The sequence below is a fragment of the Lonchura striata genome, chromosome 5, assembly GCF_046129695.1.
Source record: "Lonchura striata isolate bLonStr1 chromosome 5, bLonStr1.mat, whole genome shotgun sequence".
In the NCBI taxonomy this organism is placed as follows: Eukaryota; Metazoa; Chordata; class Aves; order Passeriformes; family Estrildidae; genus Lonchura; species Lonchura striata.
This window is the reverse complement of record NC_134607.1, coordinates 9,388,147-9,408,796: the sequence shown is the minus strand read 5'-3', so window position 1 is coordinate 9,408,796 and position 20,650 is coordinate 9,388,147. Positions and strand designations below refer to the sequence as shown.

General features: G+C 39.1%; 1 protein-coding gene across 1 annotated transcript in view; it reads right to left on the bottom strand.

Moving 5' to 3' along the window:
• Positions 1–940: 940 nt before the first annotated feature.
• The window catches only part of SLC15A5 (solute carrier family 15 member 5), a 28,717-nt gene continuing 9,007 nt past the window's right edge, over positions 941–20,650 (bottom strand). Inside the window, exons 5-9 of the mRNA XM_021535188.2 lie at positions 18,778–18,964; positions 14,963–15,151; positions 10,692–10,823; positions 2,768–2,876; positions 941–1,085 (exon numbers count right to left, since the gene is read on the bottom strand). Of these exons, the coding sequence (XP_021390863.2) occupies positions 941–1,085; positions 2,768–2,876; positions 10,692–10,823; positions 14,963–15,151; positions 18,778–18,964 (762 nt within the window). The remainder of the gene's footprint in view (positions 1,086–2,767; positions 2,877–10,691; positions 10,824–14,962; positions 15,152–18,777; positions 18,965–20,650) is intronic.

The following is a 20,650-nucleotide window of genomic DNA, read 5'->3' as shown; positions in this document are numbered from 1 at the left end:
CTTTCCTTATCCCATAAAGACCCCACTTCTCATCACTCTTTTTAGCTCTGTGACTTTTAAATAGAAATGTTAAGGGTTAGATTATCATCTCTCACTATAACAAAATCAGCCAATTTTGGGAGTGTTGAACAGTGTGTAGGAAAGTATTTTACTAATAATTATTTCCCCACATCTCCAACTGCATCTACCCTTTCCCAATCTTCTTTTCCTAATTCCCTTCACCCCCCTTCACTGCAATCAGTAAATTTGGTGCTAATATATTCCAGTGTGCCATTCTCCTATTAGCAATTTTCTTCATATCACCCTCCAGGAATGGCAGATCTCACAGTGTTGCTGCCAAGTGAGACTGGATACTCCAGCATCAGTGTTTCATGGCACACCTTATGGACTGATGGCTGGCATCTGGTTTCTAGTTTTATTTTTGGTAGATCACAAAGCAATTTGCAAAGAATGCTTGTGTCCATTTCACCAACAGGGAAACTAAAGCAGCCAGAGCCAAGAGCAGTACATGAGACTCCCACCATTGCAAACATCAAACAGTCAATAGCAGATTTCAAAATCACTTGTTAATTATACTGTCACAAAGTAATTTGCTAAACGAATGTCTGGATGTTTATTAATTTTCAACCACTCCTAAATGCAAATATATGTGGATACCTATTTCCTTATAAAGATTAAAAACCTCTCTCCATCAATTGTGGTAAGCAGTGAGCTCTCTGTGGCCTCCAGGTGAATTATGACAGTGGAGCCTCCTTCAAGACCAAATCCTATGAAGAATGCTATGTTGTTAACTTCTAAATAACATTATTATTCACCAGATAATTCATAAATACCAGGACATATTTCCACTTAAGTGCACTGGGTAATTTATCCTTAGAGAGCTGGTGCATAAAAAAACCTCCAAAATTTAGGGTTGAAATTTTATCAGGGTGAAATTCTATCAGGTTTTCTCCACAGGAGACAAAATGGGAGAACTTTCCAGGACAGCATTATAATGCTTGATGGCTTTTTCATTCTTCAAAAGTTTTTCTCCAGAAAGATTTCCTCTGAATTCATTTGTGCAATCTTCATGCAGATTGTTGTATCTGAGGGAGATGATACAGAAAGAGAATAACAAAATAATCATCCTTTAAAGTATTTGCTTCACCCATTGTTTATACACAATACTTCTTAAGTTGCAGTACCTTCCAAGTCTTGGATTTCAAGGCAGCCAAAAAAATAGGAAAATGCAAACATGAAAATGCACATATGCATTTTCCTAGAGCCTTTCAGAACTCCAGGGTGAGAAGTATCAAACTGGGTGCAGATGTTAATAATACCTGTACTATGTCCTTAAAAAAAAATTAATAATTAACATGCCTTTTCCCACAGAGAAATTTTGGTGTGTTTTTCCTTATTCCAAGTTTTAAAGTCTGTTTTCCCCCTCTGCCTAACCAGTGTTTATCTGAATAGTCCTCACTCAGAGGACTCCCTGCTCAGATAATTCTTATCCATCAAAAAAGGAAACAATTACTAGAAATATGTGGTTTTGAAATAAATTGTAAGTCAAAATTTGTATTATTGAAAAATGAGGTACCTTGATTCTGAAGTGAAATGCTGATTTGAAATAAACTTTTTTAAACATTTGGTTTTCTATTTTTAGGAAGATTAGAGGTCAACAGATTTCTTCATAAAAATGTTAAGCTGTGGTGGATTTTTTTTTTTTTTTTTTTTAGTTTAAACTGATTTTATGTTAACATTTTGACAAGCAAAACCTCTTAGTTTTCAGTAGTAAATGCCACAAATGAAAATTTCAATTTACAGGAGAATAAAATCCCATATGAGGAGAACTCAGGAGAAATGCTTTTAGTTGTGGCTCAGCTCACATTTAAAAGAAGAGAATCACATTGGAATAATCAACAAGATTAAACTTTGGTATGTTGGTAAACCAGCTGCAACACTGGTGCTATATATAACAAAAAAACCAACACTTTTTGTCAAGAGTTCTAGAAGTGCACTGCCCTTGGAGGTTTTCTATTGCTCTCATCCTCATCCCTGCTCCATCAAGGTTCCTGCAGGATTCCCACAGAGCTGCCTCCCAAAACATAAGAGCCAATGGTGCTGCCCTCCCTCTTCTTGACTTTATAATGCTGACAACAGAAAATTGATTTATTTATAATACTGACAACAGAAAAATCACTTGGGATTAAACATCCCGGAGTTGTGAGTTCCTTGCATTTTACAGGCAAAATACAAGGATTAAACCAAGGCTCTGCAGGTGCCAGTGAGGGGGCTGAGCAATTCTCTTGTCTCCAGCAGGAAGTTGCTTTCCTCCCATGCCCAGCAGAGTATCAGAAAATATTTGGGGATGGTTCTGTTGCAACTGCTGCACACAAGTGGCATTTTACCATCCCCATGTCCCACCCTAAAAGGTGTGAGCTGCCTGGGAGAGCAGCAATGCTTTCTATAAATGGGTACAAAACCAAGGCCAGTGGTGGTCAGTTGCATGGCCAGTATAGATTTGTGTTCCCATCTGAGCTCCCTGCCAAAAAATTAACACCCTTCTAGAAAGGATATGATGCTCTTCTTTCTTTAGGGCTTTTTGTATTAATAAGACCCTTTAACTATTTAAGGTTAATTACATCAGCTTGCTTTAGGTTTTTTTTTTACCTCTACACATGTGATCTATCACTACTAATTCTTTATTACACACTAGTCTACAGATTTTATAAGCGTTTCTACCTGCACCTACAAACGAAACACCAAGTTTTCATTTTCTCACACGTACCTGTGTGCAATGGCCCAGAACCCCAGGGTGTTCACCATCATTAAGGATGCCAAGAAGAAGAAGAATCTCTCCAATTTACCTTCATGCAGCAGGTGTGGGAACCAGGTGCCTGGTGAAGCAGACATTTGCAGCAGAATGAGTTTGCCTTGCTGCACGAGACGTAGCTCGTGTGGAAACCACGAGGAGAACTCAGTGTGAGACACAACCCCCACAGGTGTTCTGAACAACCCCCCATAGCTGCTGACACAAATTTCATTCTCACAGCATCCATGGGGGTTTTGGAGTCTACTCTTGCTTTGCAGACAGCATGTAGAGATCTAGAGGAACTAAAGAACTTCCCTAATAAATCCGAAGTGTCATGGAAAACCTAATCCTGCACAGCTGCTGCTGTAATGACTGGACCATCTTCCACACGTAACATCCTGTGCACACAGCTAAATCTAAGTCAGCTGTGAAAATTTTAGGACAGTCTAGAATTAAGGTGGGTTGTAGAAATCCTTACTTGTATCTCTCATGCTTTTCATAGTCTATTTTTAATAGAAAGTTTAAAAACTATTTTTAAAAGCATTCACTCAGTGCCTTGGATGGTGCTCCATTACCAAGAGACCACCTGACACTTTAGCTTTCTTCACTTCTTTACCCATGAGCCTGTAAGGTGTCATTTTCTTTCATTCAGTGTTTATTTACACAAATCAGACCTTTTTCAACCAAGGGTTTTGGAACAGTGTCTGGGCAATTCTGGCCCTCCTTTCAGCAGAGGACAGTGCACACCTACACACAGTCTCAGCACACAGAGACTTCCCTGCCTGTGCTTTCCTGTTGCACTCCAGTTTGTGGCTGTATTGCTTTCAGTGTTGTCCACTGCAACCACTCTGCAAACAAGCTCAGGTGGCAAACAACTGTAGAGATCAAAATGGTTAAAAACAAAGCCAGCCCCAGCCAGTCTGCAATTGAAGGAAATCAGTACCCAACTACAGCAAAAGCATCAAACCAATGTAAAAAAAAAAAAAAGTTCCAGCAGAAACCAAAGTTACAGAATATCAGAGGCCTATACAGTGCTGTAATGACCATATACATTATTTGGGAATACAGGATATTTATTGCCTTTGAGGAAGGCACATAGACTATCTTCATTAGCAGTTAATGAAGAAATGCAGAGTGTGAAAGTGCTGGTGCTGAGAATGCGACATCCACACTCTCCACAGCTCAGGGGAGTTCAAATCTTGGAGCAGTTCCCATTAACAGCTGGAACATATCATACATGAGCTTATTTTTGTTGTTGTTTAGTTGCCTCTAAAAATAATTGATTTGTTTTCAAGCTCCAAGATCATTCTGTGATGCAAATCAGAGATTATTGGGAGATCTAGATGAAAAGCATACCCCTGATCTGAACTACACCTGCATCAGTGTGCCCAAAGTCACCTTTCCCCTGAATTAAAGTTTGGTATCAAAACCTTCCCATCTAAATAATGTGGCTATTCACCCCTTGAACGAGCTAATGGGGAAAGAAGGAAAAGCAGCCCTCTTACCACAGCTGTATTGAAAAACCTGATGGCCTTAACAGACCTTTTGGCCACTAATACCACTTTACACATTGACTGCCATCCTTAGATTGTTAATATTTTTCTAATTAGAGGCAAAGAGCAGTTCCACATCATGGGAGAGACACCAGCAAAGGATTACAACCTGCCAAACACACATTGATATATTTAAATTTTTCTCTTCCCTTCACATCTTAGAGTTATAAACATATTTATTTTCAGAGCTGTTGCCTTTAGTTCTCCAGGGACTGACAGAGAACAAGTGCCATCAGTTTCCCTAACCTCCTGCACAGTTGTCTCCATGCCGTGTTACCTTTTTGCTGATCACAGAGCAGCACCATCACACCTCTGCCTGCTCCCTTCCTTTTGCAGCACTATCCCAGAGCCAGTTTTAAAAACCTATCATCTAACATTAAGTTGACTGAGCTCCTAGGTGCTGTAGCTTCATTTTAGCAGCTTATAAACTTTTACTGTCATCATTCACAATCAGGCAGTTTTTCATTTTGCATCCCCCAGGGGCCAATGGAAGGCAGAGACAGAGCATGTGGATGTGATGAAAGGGAAATCCTGCATGGGGGTCTGCACTGCAGCTTGTCAAAGCAGAGTTCACACTGTCTGCTGGGTTATTCCCCTTGGCTGGGCTAGCTACAGGAACAGCAGGGGCTTCCTCATGGAATGGCATTGCCAGTAGAACCTGAACAGAAAATAGATACTTAAAAAGTTAATACAAACAATTTTGCAGGTTCTGAGTTTCAGATATCCATTTGCATCATTCTCTGTGTTATCACTAATAAAGGCACCAGAGAAAAGCTCTGAAACTTGGGCTGGTTGGTTCTGTGACGGCAGGATGGCAGCCTGGCCAGCAGACTTGGATCCACTCCTACTTCACCATGGCCTGGGTCAAGAATCCTTTCTCTGTCTCCTCCCTGCTTCCCTCAGGAGCTGCCACAGTGTTTAAACGGTGAGGCCAGGATAATGACAGGGAACCTTTGGAAAATCCAAATGACCAACAGCACAGGCAGGGACAAAATCAGGCAGGATATGGTGAAGCTCCAGCTGCCATAGAGCACACAATTTCTCTCTAGTTTCCTGCTCTGTCCACAACAAGAGGTGGAATCCAAGCTTTCTTTTCCTTCCAGAGAGGGACAGCAAGGCTTGTTGTCCCTTCCTCTACAGAGGAACAAGGATGGTAGCAGTCCTAAGATATCCAGATTATAATCCTTCCAGTACACATTTTCAACAGTTGATGCAGCAAAACTTAATATAAACATTTCCTACTTACAGCCAAAAAAAAAAAAAAAAAAAAAAAATTACTTATTCTTTTTACTTTCATTACTTTTAATTTTTTTTTCTCTCCACAAAATAGGGGAAAAACCTCAACTACTTCTACTTATACTCACTTTAAAGAGAATTCTCTCTGCTTGCAGGAAGTCTTGAGAGAAGAGTCATAAGTGCTAGAACTTCACCTACATGTTTCAGGCACCAAAACTCCCTCTAGATGCTCTCACCCCTGACCCCACTGACACCTCCCACAAGCTGTCTGCAGACTGACTACCTTTGGGGCTCATACTCAGGATATTACCCTCAACCATGAACATCAGGGACTCCCTGGGCCAGTTTTTTGGTTTTGCTGGAATTAGGCACCCTGGGATTGCTGTGATTGAAGAGTCCAGCACTTCCCCATCCTTGCCTCAGCATGCAACATGCTAACAATTCACTTTTCCCCAAAAGATGCTGCCTCTGGGCTCTGTGCATCTTCTTTTCTGTGGAGATTGCCAACAGAAGTGGCAATTACAAGGTTGGTTTGTCACACAGATAATTGCTCACTGGGAATTAACTTTCTGCAACAAGCTCCTGATTTCCATTTTTATTCCAACAATAGAAATACTTAGTGGCATGAATCACCACAAAGAAACAGAAGTTTCCTTTAGGTGCATTATTTTAAATAGACTTTCTCTACTGGTTAGAGGTGAATTGGTTACATATTTTATGGCAAATTTAGAGCAAGTTAGAAAATGAAGCCTAGGCAGAGTCTGTTCCTCAAGTCTGCTCTACAGTCATGGAAATAAAGCACCTGGTAAACTTTCACTGACATTTTGGAGTCCTTTTGTGTCAATTTTGCATAAAAAAATCACTCAGTCCAATAAAGAGGAATAATTTACAATACCAAGAGGAAACAACTGATCCTACCAAAACAGGCAGAGGTGGAGGTGAAGTAGAGATGAGGATATGGACAAAAACATTCCTGGGCTGTTTCTGGTGGGTGACTGACAGCAAGGAGCTGCTGGCAACAGCAGCCATTGAACAGAACCCAAAAATGTCCAGTCTTTGACAAATATTAGTGCACACAACACATCTGCTGCTCTGGTGGCACCCTCAGAGAGCTCAAGGGAAAGTTGCACAGGGAGGCATCCAGGATTTTTGGCTGATTTTTTGCATTATCCTATTTTATTATGGGGAAAACTTTGAAGAAAAAATGTAACAGTCACATGCCAGAAGTTACTCTATGCTGTACCATTCCTGCATTTTTTGCAGCTATCCTGCAACCTATCTATAATGCTATCATTATAGAAAAAAATTAATTCATATTTTAAAAAAGGTTTGTACTGCCTTCCTTCATTTCATGAACTTAGTGGGCATATATTTCAAGTTTTATCATAGCCAAATTAAAGTTTCACTCTGCCTCTAATCCCCGTTAGCTAAGTAGGCACCAGTGGCCACCACCATCTGGACTGCAAGAAATATCCTTTAGCTTTATCATCCTTGGTATTTAGAATCACACAAGTCAAAAATGCTAAAAAGAACCAAAAAACCCAAACCCAAACCACAAACCCCCCAGTGATTCTCTAAATACAAGCAGGAAAATTGTGTCTGGGACTGTTTCCTGCCTCTGACCTTTTTTTAATTTTTAATTCTTACATATTTATATTAATATTTTTAGAGAAATATATTCTGAAATGATTGGCATAAGAGGACAGGTTTTGTCTTGCATCTTCTTCCGTTAAAATGTTAGGAGAGGTAAGAGATCCAAAAGAAAGCAGTTTCCCAGCTTGTACTGAAAATATCACTGTCACCCATCATCTGTTTGCTCTCGTCAGATTTTTTTTAAAAAAGTCTTATTTTATCATATTCACACCATCCTCCATAGATGCGTTAAAAATGATTAATGCAGCTTTGACTGTGACTGATATCTGATCAACTCTGCCAATAAAAACCCAAATAAAATTCTAAACTAGTGGCATAAAATAGGATATAAAAATGTTTAAATTTTGTCAACACCCTCTGTGCTTCAACACTTCAAAATACACAGTGGAGGATCTACTTTGCTGCAGGAACATGGAAAAACATGGTCTCAGTGCTCAGAGATGGGAGAACCAGAAATAGTCTTGGCTCAGGTTTTAGTGAAACAAAAATCATGGGACAAGACAAAAGCATTCACAGCCCAGGAGTCACTCACTAAGCCTTGTTAAATCTTACAGAACCATTTCATCAACACTATCCTCTCTTGCAGCAAAACAGAAAGAACTTGCTCTTCCAATATAAATCAATTTTTAAATTAGCTGAGCCCTTTTTTTTAGGAAGAAAATAAAGAGTTCTGGTTGGTTTGCTTTACTCCCAGTTTCATAAATTGTCCAGATACTGAATATTTACAAGCTCTTTAAACAGATCTGGAAAAAAAAAGGTGAGTAAAAAAATCTTAATTTGTGTCATTGGACTGTAATTTGACTTAAGAGAGGCCACAGATTTGTTCCCTACAGCAGTCCTCTTTAGTGGGTTCATTAGGCAACCACTAGGTTTTAATAAATTTAAAAGACTATATTATTTTGCTGATTGTAATGAGCACTAAAGTCAACTGTATGAAGCTGTCCACTGTAAAAATTGTGTGTATAACATTTCCTACCAAACTAGGAGAAAAACAAAAGGGAGCCTTTTGCTTTGCTATAGTCTATCCCCACCTCCAAAAGTCTGATCCTAAACCTATTCTGATTTAGGAGTCAGCAGGAAAACAGCCTGGGATGAGCAGAGGAATGTTAGATCACAAATAAATTTACAGGAACATCACCATCATTTGCAAGCTGTGAATTGTGTGGTAATCTGGAATTATTAATCTTATTCAAGCAAGGAACACTGAGAAAGAGATACCCAGTGAGATCCTAATTATTTTTAAAAATAAAATGTGAGAGCCCAGTAATATGTTGTTTACATATTAATATGGCAAGTAATCTCTAACACTCTCCTAACTAGAGCAACAGAGCAATCACTGAGCATTTTTCACTTTATGTTCCCTAAAGCTTTTCAAGTTTTGCAGAGGACTTCTTCTGCTTAGCAGTAGTTATTTCTATTACAGCATCTGAATACAGAGTGTCACTTATTCCCTTGGAAATTCCAGAGTGACTTTTGCTCAGGATAATGGTGCAGTCAATTCCACCTACAGGAACAGCATGTCTGACAAAGTTAAACAAAGACAGCTTTGGAAAAACAAAAGAAAAGCTGAAGTTGAGAAGTTTGCCACCCAACTATCTAAGAGTGAGAAATATTTTAGCCAGGAAACTTTTCAGTTTGCTCAAGAATCCTGAGCAAAAAGGGTTTGAATGTGGTAACCACAGCCTGTGGAGAATTTAGAGTTCAGCCTCCTTGGTCTCAGCCAGGATAAAAATTCAATCTCTGTTAAAACAGTATTTCTGGCAAGAAAACTTTTTACAAATCAATTACGTAATTTCATAAAGACTCACAAAAAAAGGATTAACCACCCTGATAGAAAACCAGACAAATACCTACTGAATTGCAAATGAAATGCAAAAAAATTGGTTTCCTCTATCACAGAGTACGGAAATACTCAGTAAAGAAATTAAATACATAATCGGCAAAATATTTTGGTGCTGACATTATGCTTGATTATTTTGCAATTATTTAATTATTTCCAAAGTCAAATTGCAGTAAAGCATCAGTTTTACTAAATATTTCAATCTCATAAAAATTAATAGTTTCCATACTTTGGAGGGGGAGGGTGAGAGAAGAAACATCAGCAACACAGTCTGTCTTAAACTGTTTGTTTAATTTGCCCCATATTACACTGAACTCACAATAATTAAAAACAACCTTTTCCACCAGGGGATATTCAAGCAGCTCAGTTCTCCACACTGGATGGCTTGGGGCTTAATAGTTTTTTGCCCGATTTGTGTGTGCAAACATTCGTTTTTTTTTTTTTTACCCATCTCCAGGTGATGTTTTATACCTTGTAATAAAATTTTAAATGAATTTTTAACTTAAAAACACGATTGCGTGTCAAAGCATCATTTGTTTATTCAGATCTTGCGAGTAGGAATAAAAACTTCTTGTCACACTTTCAAAACACCACTTCTGCTTGATTTTAAATTACATGATTCCTTTCATAGGAAAGAGAAGGACCCAAAAATTTTAATCCTAAACAGTTACAAAATCCTGCAGCAATTGCAGGCAATTAGGGCCAGCAGCTGTGGTCTCTAAAGAACATTTCTGTTCCACCAGAGCTTGTCAATGGCATCTTCAGAAATATTTCTTCAGCAAGTGGGACTACTTCAAATTTGTGAACAAATTTGGGATGCCTGTCCCTCAGTCAAGAACTCAAGTGCTTTACTTGTTAAATTTACTTGTGAAAAAGGTGTTTTCTGTATTGAACAAAGATTCAGCAGCAAAGGAAAAATGACTTTAAGGCATTCCTGGCTTAGCTGGAAAGTCAGTAACCCAGGAACAACTGCAGTTCAGAGCTTCCACTAAATGCACTAAATACAGTAACTCCTTTTGAAACAGGAAGATTTGTGGGAATTGCAGCCTTCATCTGAGAAAGGGCAAGCCCACAGTGAGATGAAACAGCACTGTCACAGAATCTGGCTGTTCCAATAGCTAGGCAAAGGCAGAGGAACCAGTGGGTCCATGAGACTGAGCTCCCCAGACAGCTTTGAAACCCTCAGCCCTGAAACCTCAAACCTATCCCACACTGGGACAGACAGGAAGGAATGTTCCCCATTCTTTAAAGCTCAGATCTTGCTCTCAAGGCCAGAGGCTTCCATGTAAGTGTGGAGAACATGAATGCTCTTCTTCATGAACTCCAAAAGGTGCTTCCTAGCCAATTTATTTTCAGTCTTCCAGAACAAAACTACAGAGATTGGACAGGAGGACTTCCTGCAAGATGTCATCCTCTAATTACTCTGACTATCAAAACTAAGATGACTCATTAAAATTGGATGAATATAGCTGGAAGGCTATTTCCTATCTTAATTCCATCTTAATTGTGAGAGCAAATCAATAAAACTTTGGCATCCCTTTTAATTCTGCTGCCTGATTCTCCAAATCAATAATATTAGAAAACTGCTCAGGAGCACACATGATGAGCATACTCTTACCTTGAGTGCCTGCGTGGGCTGTCTGCACAAAGAGAGCTCCCACAAAGCAGCCAGCTCCATTAAAGAGAGCTAAAAAATGCATGGAAATCCCTCTCATTCTTTCAGGCACAAGCCAGAATGAAAGTAAGGAACCTTAGGAGGGAAGCAGATACAGTACAAGTTAAAAAAAGAAAAAAAAATAAAAACAACAGTTAAATGATGGTAGAACATAGATAACACAGAAAAATTTCAAAGCATCTCAATTAGTGAATTTCCCTATTCTATGCAGAGAATGTTCTTGCTGCAGAGGGGCAATCAGATGTACCCTATAACATGATATGTACCCTGTAACAAAGCATTATCTAAACTGCTTAAATGAATATCTTTAACAAACTACCCCCACACAGATATCCATATTCCATCAGTACAGAAACATTTTTCACCCAGAAATTTGCTTGAACCTTTTAAAACCTCAGGCATGAGCAAGAGCAGAGAAACACCACCACAGCCAGTAAGCACAAAGACAATGGATGTGATATTTAACTGCAGAACAGCAGGACCTTCTATCTCAGAGCCACTGCAGCACAGCCACTAGTAAATATTTCCAAAATCTAGAGCTCTGCCTTAATTTGCACAGTTAGCTTGCTTTACCTTATGGCTGGACAATGCTCCTGTTCCCTGGAGTGCAACCCCCAGGCTCACTGGCTCATTTTTAAGACCTCATTCCTCACTTTCTTGCCACAAGGCTAAACCAGAAGCAGCAACAGCTTTGATGGAGAGGGGAAGATGTAGCATGCTGCTGTAGCATGGATGGCTATAAATAATCCCACCAGCTGTAATCTGGCTGTAACAGCAAGACTTTATGATAGCTGTTCTTTTTGTGCAATTTTCGCTGATCACCAAAAACTTTTCTTTCCTAATTTCTCTCTTTAGTTCTCCTCCACACTTTTTCTCCCAATCCCAGAGTGTCCCCACCTGCTTTATTTGTTAAATTAGAATGACCTCCAGCTTGAAAAACTTGCCAACAGAAGATCCAGTTTGGATCCTGAGTTGCCTGAAGCACCTCTGAATACAAATGAAACTTTGCAATCACCATCTTTCATTTGGATGTCCAAATGAGAGCTTTGAAAACATATGAAAGAAAGGAAATACCAAGGACAGTGTTTTCTTCCTCACTCACAATAGGAACCAGAAGCCTGAGGGCAAGAGAAAGCAGGTGAGCCTGGGTCACCATCTGTAGCTGCAGCAGCCTGAAGCATTGTACAGCTAACTTGAGACACTAAAAGACTTAAAAGTTTCTGGTTGTTCCTCCCTTCTAAAAGCAGGGGTGCAAAACATGCATCTTGGTCAAATTCAGCCTGGGTAATTGCATCCTACTTACCTAAATTACCCCTGCTGCTTCAATAGCCTGCTCCACTCCTCCCTTTCCCCATGGTGCTGCTGGGAACTATTAAACAGCTGCTGCATTTCTCCCTGGAGACTGCTGCAATTTATTGGTGGGCAAAGCCATCCCAAATTAACTAACAGAGCTGTAGCTTCTTGGTTTAAACCAAGCTGGGGTTACAAATTCAGCCTGTCAAAGGCTAGTGAGAATTTTGTAGCACTGTTGAGGAGAGCAATACCATTGTTTGATTTTATTTTTAAGACTTAGTGGCAGATATTACTCTAAGAGATGCTTTTGCCACCTGAAGCAGATGACTATTCAAAAGTCTTATCAACAAGATAATTAAATAGAATGTATAAACACAGTTCTATGTATCAGGGACTGAATTACAGAATAGCTTGGGTTGGGAGGGACTTTAAAGGTCCTCCAGTTGCAACCCCACTGCTATGAGCAAGGACACCTTCCACCAAACAAAGCTACTGAGAGCCCAGCCTGACCTTGAGCACTGCCAGGGATAGGAGAGCCACAGCTTCTCTGGGTAACCTTTGCCAGAGCCTCAGCACCCTCACAGGAAAGAGTTTCCTCCTGATAGCTAATCTAAAGCTATTTTCAGTCTGAAACTGATCCTCTTCCTCCTGTCACTACATGCCCTTGTAAATAACTTCTCTCTCTCTTGTAGGCTCTTGTCAAGTACTGAAATGACACAATTAAGTCACCTTGAAGCCTTCTCTTTTCCAGGCTGAACAACCTCAGTCAGAGGGGTCCTAATGAAGATAAAGAGCTCAATGTGCCAAATCTAACATCTCTAACCAAGCTCTTCATAAATGAGCTATCTCCTTTCTTCCCTCTGCATAAGAGTGTGACCATTTCCCTTTTCAGCTTGGATCATGTACTTTCAGGTCCAGTAAATTATTATAACAACTGAATTTGACCTTCTGCATGAGAAAGGCAGTAAAATGCCAGGAAAGGTGAGACAGCTCTGTAAGGGTCTAGGCTGCCATTGACATGCACGGAGATGCACCGAAAGGTTCCTGAACAGCAATTCAGTTCAAACTGAAGTGGAAGGCCAGAGCTCAGTTCAGAAGCCTGAATGCAGAGGCTGAAGGCTGCTGGAGATAATTCAGAGGACCTCAGCCAGTGCAAGACCTGGGGCAAAACCAGGCTCCTCTCCAGCAGCAGCTGGAAGTCCCAGGCTGCAGGGTGCCAGCTTGCCCTGCCTGCACAGCCAAGACACTCTGTGACAAACAGGGCCAGGCACCAATTTGTGCAATGAATGGAGGCCTTCTTCCCCATCAGCTACAGCAGTATTCTAGTTTAGGCACCTCCCTTTAGCTTTTCATCTGCAAGTGTTTAGATTTAGTCCCATTTAGCTGGTTCTTAAATCACACCTCTCACTGCAGCTCTTAGCACGATGCTTAATCTCTACTTAAATGAGGAAGGACAGCTTTTCTTCCTAAGAAATTTGAACCACAATCCTTTAAAAAAGGTCTTAAAAAAAAAAAAAAAAAGGAAGAAAACCCCTAAGATGGAGTTTTATTTCTTTTCTAAAGGCTAAAGTAATCTTCCAGTCACTGGACTCCAGTTGTGCACCAGTGTGCTAGATTAAAAGGCCTTATTCTACCAGCAATATTCTCCTGCTTTTGCATGAGAAGACTGTAAGCAAGTCACCTCCTAACCTTCTTTTTTGTTAAGCTAAACAGAGAAGGTCACAGTTTTCAGTTACGCTTAGCCTGTAACCTAGAAACCAAATTACCTGCCTAGAAACCTGTCTCAGTTAAGTACTTGAGAGCTATCAGATGAAGAGGCATTATGAAAGTGCTAAGTATTTAAAACTAGGGAAAATTACCTTTTTAATGACAGCCCATGACCCACAGTTCTCAGTCTCAGAGTATAAGAATGAAGCTGAGACACTGAAGTTATTTCCTGCTCTTAAATAAAAACCTGAACATTTCTGGGGTTGTACTGAAACAAGAGACACTCAACCCAAAGAATTAAATGCCTGCAGAGATCAGCCAGTCAATTACTTTACCTGTGTCTCTAAGTGAATGTTGCTTAGATTATTTTTATAACACCAACTTTTTTTTTAAAAAGCTCTGCAAGGTAAAACACTGGTAAGCACTCTGCATTCTGCTCAGAAGAAAATAAGCCTCAAAAATGTCAGTGTAGACACGGAAAGGTAAATTATGGAAAGCAGAAAAGGTTCAGACTCACAATCAAGAGTATGACTATATAACGTGTGGATGGCAGGCACAAGCTGAGCTCTGAAAAACAGCAGTGTTTATCTCTGGCTCCATGTCACAAGTTAAGACATTATGATCTGAGGAAGCATGTTCTTATGACTCCCAATTGGAGCACTAACAAAAACCCTGCAGCTACCTACACCCTTCTCCAGGTTAACCTGTCCAACATATGCTCTGTACTAGTGAAAAGCATGTAATAATTCCATTAGCTGGGCCCAAAAATCAAAATTGCTTCACCTTGCTCTGACTGTGGCCTTTAAAGTGGCCCCAGAGCATAACCACAGCTCAGCTCTCACATGTGTTTTTATTCCATCTCAATAAAATCCTCACAGGAGAGTTCAGGTCAGAAGGGGCCTCCGGAGCTCATCCAGTCTAGCCCCTGCCTGAAGCAGGTCCAGCTCCAAGACCAAACAGGGGACTGTGTCCCCCAGGGACCTGACTGGGCTCTGCTCCCTTCCCATGGATCTGGAACACCACTGCTCATCCTGACTTACAGCCAGCAAGACAAATTATGCTTCTCTGAAGCAGGTAAAGCACAGATCTGCTCATTAAACGCATGGAAGAGAGCCAGGGATAAAATATCAGATGACAGTAATTATTTTTAGGAAGCAGATATAGTTCTTTGACAATCAGGACACCCTTCCTTTAGCCTGTTTGATTTTACTTACAGGAGGGAGTTACCAAGGCTTCAGCCACTCCAAGCAGGACGTACTGAGGAGCCAAGTGGAAGCAGGGCATGGAGGAGACCAGAAGAAGCTCCTCAGAGAGAGTCTGCTCCACCTGAGGGAAGTGCTTTCGGTGGATTTCGGAGAAGCCAGCAGCCATCACGGAAAGAGCAGCAGATAAGTGACCTACAACTGGGTGAAGAGCACAGAGCATTCACCAAGGCCATACTTACAGGACCATCCTGTGTTTAGACTGCAGTAAACTCCTAAGAAATGCAAAAGAAGCTTCCTACCCCCACCCCAACTCATTATTTTCTGGACACCTCAACATGAATGAAGAGTGCTTGTTATGTAAAAATGGCAAAAGGACACCAGCACAGACACAATTTCAGAGTTCAGAATAAATGAGAAAGGAAAAACTTTTCTGACGATCAAAGTCACAAAGAAGAACTTTCTACTTTTTTTTGAAGATTGAGGGAGAAAATGAAGAGGCAAATGTTCTTCCAGACAATACAAGAGAAAGGGTAGGAACAAAACAAATGAGCAGCAGAAAATTCTTCCAAAACTCAGATGTATTTTAACTACCCCACACTTCACTCATTGCATAGAGGATATTATTAAAATACATTATTTTGTATTTCTTGATCTTGGCGGTGTAAAATGTTTGTGTCCTCTCAGAAAAGAAAAACACAAAGAAAGCAAGGCTTTCAAGTCTCTGAACCTGAATTATCTATACCTCTTGTGGTTTGAATTCCCATTGATCTTGACTAAATTTCTGATTTTTAAACTAAAATGTGAGGGGAATTTGATTAATTTTGACAGTTTTGGCTCAAATGCTTAGACTTTTTTTCTTACCAAGCCTTCATGACTGGCAACTGCCACACCGATTAGAATGGACATCAACAGTTTTTGTTTCATTCTATATTTATAACATATATATACTTTGTCTTATTTAGTGTCATTGTTTTTCAGCAGAGATTAAAAGACAAAAATCAAATATCTAAGTGGCCTCAGCCTTGCTGTGTTTTTTGCAGGCCTCTGTGTTTCTTCCTCAGCACCAAACTCTAACACCCTTCTTCCAGCACACTTTTTCTGTATGTTCAGGGCTTTAAATATCCTACCCCCCTTGCCTAACCTGAGCCTTGGAAAATGTTAAGGCTCCTCTAGTGCTTAATGAGAATATCAATGAATTATTGTTTGAAAATTGATGACAGGAGGGAATTCAACAGTGTTTTCTGGCCAATGCAACTTATCAAAGCCAGGTATGAAGCCCTCAAGGAGCTTCTTATAGTTATCCAAAGCAAGAGTTCTCCTAGTGAAAAATTATGTTGGTTCTGAAGAAACCTCCAGCAGTTCAGTATTCCTAACAGTGCAACAAACTTGAAGCATTTTCCTCTGCTAAAAGCCAATATATTTCAGAAAAAAGAAACTCAGGGAGCCCAACAATTTTGGCTTTTTTTTTTTTTTTTCAAGACTTTTTGTGGCAAAGGAAGAAACAAAGAGCCTTGGAGATACAGTTTTCATCTTTACTCTTTTCCCTTCAGTCCTCTTTAAAATGAGAGGCTTGGAATGAGGCTTTGGTTTTACAGGACAACATGCTGTTTTTAGTAATATTTAGGGGTGATTCTGGGACAAGATTCTTTATATTGTCTAGAGACTAAGGTTGTACTGGACCTTTATGAATAAACCAACAACTATTGAGAGAGTAACGGATTACAGTTTTTATGCAGGCCCTTAATACAGAGCAACCAGGTATTTCAGTTGTCTGTATGGTTCATCCTTGAAAACTGCTATTCTTAACATGCTGAAGATTTCCAGAAAACTATTTAAATTTCTTCTTCTTACAAGAGTTGAATTAAAATTTAGTTATGGGCTGGCTTAACACCAACTGCCTATTTATACTTCCAATTTTGTTGCTGAAAATAATTGAGAACCTAATTAACTGTTGGCAAAAATATTGGCACTTAGAGGTCTACCATACTTGCAGGTGCAGTCATATACTTGGATATCTAAAGCCATTGCCTGTACTCACAGGTATTTTTATGCCTCAGGTAGTTTATCACCCCTAACAGGAGGTTATTTTGATAAATGAACCTATTAAGAACAAACCACTGCATATATTCTACTGCTGTTCAACATAACAGGATAGAACATTAATACTAACCTGAAATTTCCATGGTTTAAAGGAAAGTGATTATCTGAATGTGCTTTTTGTGTTTTAATGCAGATGTTATTTTAAAAACTAGGCTAATTGCAACCTGCTGTGTTATATGCTTCTGGTTTGTATAAAACTTAATAACACTCTTAATTAGTCTAATTTAGTCAGATTAATGCCTCTGTGTGTGTCAGTACTCACTGTGCTGCCTGCCATGGGGCACTGAATTAATAGCAGCACACTGAGAAAATAGCGGTTTATAAATATTTTCATCTGAGGTTTGCAATGCAGACTGGAAGATAAAAAATGGAGGAAGTTTAACAAGAGTATCCATGAAAGGGAAGAGTTTTAAGTGAATACAGACTGCAAGTTGCTTTACTGCTAGTACTACATGTAGCTGACATCTGAAGAGTGTTGCAGTAGCTTCCTTCAGAGCCTAGCACATAAGAGGTTTGGGGGCAATTAAAAAACAAATAAATAAAAGAAATCACATCAGTGTCAAGAGAAGGTAGCCCAAATATTATTAAAGTTACCATTGCTTCTAGGCTATGAATTTCTCTGGAATGAGTGCCAATATACAACAGAGAAGACTTCCTTTTACCACTTCTGTGAGAAAGAGGTAACACTTCACCTTTGAAGATCCCTTCTCACTGTGACTGGGGGTACAACAAGGATTTTAATAATGAAAATACTAAACACTTGAACATTTACCTCAAATTACACATTCTAATGAAAACTAATTCTAATGAAAACAGTGCTGGGGAGGAAGGCTGTACCTTTCCAAGTAACCTCCACCTGTGAAATATTCAGCCTGGTCAATGGGAACAGCAGCCAGTGACGCACACCCACTTGTTCTGCATAGTATTCTGCATGGTTTCTTTTGCTCATCCATTCTAAAACAAAGTCTATTGCACATACAGAATTAGCCTAGATGCTTTTATTTAATTTATAGTGCAGAGTCTGGAAGAAACTGTTCTAATTGGTAATACAATTTCCCTCTTATGAGTTGCAGTCTTAGCAATAATGCACTTACAGCATAAAACCCACAGAAAAACAAAGCCTTGATTCCTGAGTTAGCTTAGTTAGGTTTTGCTCCTACCCTTTCTCTTGTATTATCTGGAAGGACATTTGCCTCTTCATTCTTTTCTCCTTCATTTTCTCCCTCAATCTTAAAAAAAAATCCAAACACATTTCTCCAGCATCAGAGAACAACCAACTGAAGGACTTCTTAATTTCTAAAAGACTTTGATTGTAAATTAACTGTCCAAAAGATAATAGATAAAGAAATATATAGAAGATAACCAAGTCAAAATGATTCTCAGGCATAAATAATTAAAACTGCTTCTCTCCAATACCAATTCCATTGGAGGACCCCTAGTTATTCACATTTGTGAATGTGCCTCAAAATTTTTATTTTTTAGATGAGTCTGTCCTACACAAAACCTATACTTTTTTTCTTGCTATCTACTAAGTGTTTTCAGGATTGATTTTTTTCAGTAATTCCTTTGAAAGATATTTACTTTTGAGCATCATCCCAAAACAAATTCATGTTAATATTTATAGTCAGATATAATTATCTAGGATCATCCATCACATTGAAATTTCTCTTTCAAAAACAGAAAACATATTAGAGCTGTATAAATTCAAGTATTTTTTTACATACCAATGCAAATTGTTGGAGAATGTCCAGTGTCCTTGAAGCTAAAGAGCCAGGAGTTAATGCACTCCAAAATAGGAACGAGGATCAGCAGGGGCACGATGCTTATCATGTTCATTGCTGCAACTGGCAAGACAAATCCACTGAAGTGCAAGTTGGAATGCATGGTTTGGAGATAATATCCTGAAGGAATCTGTATTGAAGGGTAAAACCACAGTCATGGATAAGATTTTCACTATATTTGGAAGTTTCTCCAAGTTTTTCCTTCAGAAGAAGTCACATTAAACCAAATACCTGTTGGCAAAAAAGGAATGAGCATTCGTGAAGAAAGCCTTTCAGATAATGACAAGATTGTTCTCTGCCAGAACATAACATTTCCCTTTTATAAGATTTTCTCCTACATTTAACAAATTAAGCAACAGTCTAAAAGTTTATTTGATCACCCCTAATTAGAGCCATCAGCCAATATACTAAATAATTCCAACAAAAAACTTCCGCCACTTTACCCAGACAGTGTTTAACAGATCAGAATCTTGAAATAGAAAAATGCAGAGCAATTTGATTTTAGAATTGCAAGGCACAGAATGATTTTGGACTTATGATTGCATGCTGAAGGTAGGAGCACTTTAAAAGCTACAGGGAATAAAGATTTGGGTACAGGCTTAGAACCAGCTTAATGCACCTCACAGTCAGGGCACCTATAGAGGATTTCCTTTCACCTGGGGGAACTGAAAACCAAAGCAAAAACAAGCAGATGAGGAAACTCCCAGTAGCAGTCAACAGGGTACACAATTGAGTAGATTTGTGGGACTCTCCCACTACAAAGGCAAATAATTCCTCCTGCTTGTGTGAGGCTATACAGAAGAGCTGTTGAGTTTATAAAAAAAATGTAAAATCAAAATCCTGATGGCTTCTACCAGCAGGTTTACAGATTTTTCAATGGAGTTTTTTGGTATTTTTGTCTGGGATTTTTTTTTGAGGAAGCTTAGTTAACTAATTTCATGTGCAGCAGGGAGCCATAATTCACTGTAAAATACAGACTGGGAAAATCCAACTTGAGCAATTCCCGGAATACAGTCATGACAGAACTCAACCTAGAACTGGTTTCTTTGCTCTGTCTCTGTTTTTACTGAACTCTGGATTCCTGTAGCATCCTGCACACTCTTCAATATGATCAGTGATTTCCAACCCAGGTACAATATTGGTACTTTATAGCTATCCAAAAATCACTGTATAGTTGTTAACTGAACTCGTGTAGGGTTTCTCATCAATGGTTATAGTCAACCCCATCCACACTGAGTACATTCAGTGCTCAAGAATTACTCAAATACTAGCTCTTAACAAAAATATTTTTCACCTACATTCCACCTCCAAAAAGAAATATAAATTGTAAAAGGAAGATTAGCTAGTAACAGAACTATGTATGTGTAGAACTGACTCAAATTTTATGGTTTTTTTCCCAAGCCTACTGCAAATAAGAATTGACTTCTTAGTAAGAATTAAAATATCATCAACATGAGTCACAGGCACTGAAAGCTGTTAATATTATGAAGAAAATACTAATCTTTAGTATTTGAAGTATAGTATTATGAAGAAAATATTCATCTTTATAAAAAAGATACTGATCTATCTCTGAGTTTGAGAAAGAGTCTTAAACTTCTTGGAAATTCTGCCAAAGGATTAACTTCTTTCAGCGGTGGAAAGACATCTGCATTTTCTAGATAAATACTTTATAGTCAACTTGATAAATGATAATATCTAATTTTCATGTGGTCACTAATGCATGACCTTGGTCATGTAAGTGTGTTTGTTGATTTTGAATTTTTTTTAATTTGCTTGGGATTTTTTGTGCATTTTGGGGGAAGGGAGGAATTGGGGA